At 41.9% G+C, this 1,177-nt stretch overlaps 1 protein-coding gene across 1 annotated transcript in view; it reads left to right on the top strand.

Annotated features, from left to right (window-relative positions):
• The first annotated feature begins 884 nt into the window (after positions 1–884).
• LOC102863439 (60S ribosomal protein L27-like) overlaps positions 885–1,177 on the top strand; it is a 22,666-nt gene continuing 22,373 nt past the window's right edge. The window contains exon 1 of the mRNA XM_006882484.1: positions 885–1,169. Within this exon, the coding sequence (XP_006882546.1) occupies positions 885–1,169 (285 nt within the window). The remainder of the gene's footprint in view (positions 1,170–1,177) is intronic.

Here is a 1,177-nt window from a genome sequence, read left to right as displayed (position 1 = left end):
CCTCACAACTTTGGAGAAGTCCCTGATCTTAAATTTTTCCAGTGCAATTTGCCTTTTGATTTCCTGACTGCAAGTGCCAAGAGTGTTGATTGTGGAGATGAGCAAGCTGTAATTGTTAGCAACCTCATTCTGTTCTCCATCCGTCATGAATCTGTCAACTGGCCCCTAGGTGAGAATCTTTGTCTTTTTGATGGTGAGCCTCAATCCATATTGAAGACTACAATTCTTGATCCTCTGCAGCAAATGCTTCAGGATGGTGAGTCTTCCTCCAAACCTGATGCCACAACCCTCCTCATAAAGTCCAGCCTTTCAAATGATATACTCCACATATAGATTGAAAAGGTATGGAGAAAGGACACATCCTGACACACTCCTTTCCCAATTTTTAACAATAAAGTTGTTTCCTTGCTCTGTCCTGATGACTGCTTCTTGGTCAAAAAATAGGTTTCACATGAACACAATCAAGTGTTCTGGGATTCCCATTCTTCTCCAAGTTAGCCACAATTTGTTGTGATCTACACAGTCAAATGCCTTTGCCTAGTCAATGAAGCACAGATAGCTATTTCTCTGGTACACTCTGCTTTCATTCAAGATCCATCTGACATTAATGATAATGTCTCCAGTGCCACAGCCTCTTCTAAATCCAGCTTGTATTTCTGTTCGTTCTCTGTTTATATACTGTTCCAGTAGTTTTTGTGTGATATTAGTAATAATTATCATTGTTTTATCATTTCCATACTCTGTCGGGTCACCATTTTTAGGGGTAGGAATAAATACGGACCTCTCAGTAGGTTACCTTTTTTTTTTTAGTAGGTTACCTTTTATAAGAAACACAGAGTACTATTTCTTCCTTTTTGTTGTCGGTCTGGGTGGTTGCTGTCAAAATGGGCAAGTTCAGGAAACCAGGGAAGGTGGTACTGGTCCTGGTCAGACGTTACTCTGGACGCAAAGCCGTCATCGTCAAGAACATTGATGATAGCACCTCAGACCGCCCCTACAGCCACGCTCTGGTAGCTGGAATTGACCGCTATCCCCGAAAAGTGACAGCTGCCATGGGCAAGAAGAAAAATGCCAAGAGGTCAAAGATCAAGTCCTTTGTGAAAGTTTATAACTACAATCACCTCATGCCCACAAGGTACTCCGTGGATATCCCCTGGGACAAAACCATTGTTAACAA

The sequence above is a fragment of the Elephantulus edwardii genome, unplaced genomic scaffold, assembly GCF_000299155.1.
Source record: "Elephantulus edwardii isolate Elephantulus edwardi_28Jun2011 unplaced genomic scaffold, EleEdw1.0 scaffold00020, whole genome shotgun sequence".
NCBI lineage: Eukaryota > Metazoa > Chordata > Mammalia > Macroscelidea > Macroscelididae > Elephantulus > Elephantulus edwardii.
Note: the sequence above shows the minus strand (reverse complement) of the source record. Positions and strands in the feature narration are given on the sequence as shown.